General features: G+C 58.4%; 1 protein-coding gene across 1 annotated transcript in view; it reads left to right on the top strand.

Annotated features, from left to right (window-relative positions):
- The window catches only part of LOC103778961 (guanine nucleotide-binding protein G(k) subunit alpha), a gene marked incomplete at both ends in the record, with an annotated part of 17108 nt that overhangs the window by 3086 nt on the left and 12832 nt on the right, over positions 1–1190 (top strand). Inside the window, one exon of the mRNA XM_008946580.1 lies at positions 431–588. Coding sequence (XP_008944828.1) covers positions 431–588 — 158 coding nt within the window. The remainder of the gene's footprint in view (positions 1–430; positions 589–1190) is intronic.

Raw genomic sequence — 1190 nt, 5'->3', positions numbered from 1 at the left:
GGCTGTGGAGTCTCCTGCTCTGGAGAGATCCCAAACCTGCCTGGCTGTGACCCTGGGCACCCTGCTGTGGGGGAGCTGCTGGAGCAGGGGGGTTGGATGGGATGATCTCCAGAGGTCCCTTCCCACCCCACCACGCTGGATCCTGTGAGGTTCCCTTGGAGCAGTGTGAGGAGTGTTGTGTGACAGAAGTGTCCTGAGCCACCCACCATCAGCAGATCTCACCCCACGGGCTGGAGCATCATGGCCCAAATTTGCCTTTCTGATTCCAGGGGAGAATTAACGTGCTGGTTCAGGGGAGAAGACACCACGAGAGAGGGGAGGGGGGTTCCTCAGAGCCCTTCTCACATCCCCTGGGGCCGTTACTGCTGCTGAAGCTCCACGTGAAGGTAGGACAGGGTCTAATCCTGATGTGTTCTCCCTCTTCCTGCAGGATGATGCCCGTCAGCTCTTCGTGCTGGCGGGCAGTGCAGAGGAAGGTGTGATGACCACCGAGCTGGCGGGTGTCATCAAGAGGTTGTGGAGAGATGCTGGAGTTCAGGCCTGCTTCAGCAGATCCAGGGAGTACCAGCTGAACGACTCGGCCTCCTAGTAAGAAACTGCAGCCTCAGGGCTCTTCCCAGCTACAAATTTGGGCTTAAAACTGGCCGGGGTGGCTCAAAGTGGGGTGGCACCCCAGGGTGAAGGTCCCCTTGCCAGGGTGTGGGTAGAAACCTGGCTTCAAGCAGGGTTGGGCTCACAAAGGTGACCTGGAGCTTTAGCTCCTCCAAGTTGGTTTTACTGTTTGTCTTCCCTGAATGGAGGGTTGGAAAAATGCCACGTTTGTTGTTGGGTGCCTTGGGGGGAGTTGCCAGGCTGGTTTCAGTGGAAGAATGACTTTGTGGCTTGTGTTGAGATGGCTTGTGACAGCCAGTGGTGGGCTTGTGACAGCCAGTGGTGGGCTCTGGTCCTTTTGTTGTCCCTGAGGAGAGGAGAAACGCCTCCTGAAGCTGAGCTCCTGGCTCAGCCAGCAAATGTGGCATGAGCAGCAAGTTCCAATAGTGGGATCCACATAGCAGGGCCACAGAAATGCTCTGGGAGCCCAGCAGGAGAGAGTTGGGCTGGGGCAGCTGAGAGGAGAAGGCTCCAGCTGGGGAGACTTGCTGGGGGCTGCCAGGCCTGCCAGGGGCTGGCAGACAGCTGGGGGGGGGTGT

This window comes from Merops nubicus, unplaced genomic scaffold (genome assembly GCF_000691845.1).
Source record: "Merops nubicus isolate BGI_N331 unplaced genomic scaffold, ASM69184v1 scaffold21568, whole genome shotgun sequence".
Classification (NCBI taxonomy): Eukaryota; Metazoa; Chordata; class Aves; order Coraciiformes; family Meropidae; genus Merops; species Merops nubicus.
The sequence above is the reverse complement of the archived record's forward strand: the minus strand, read 5'-3'. Positions and strand labels throughout refer to the sequence as shown.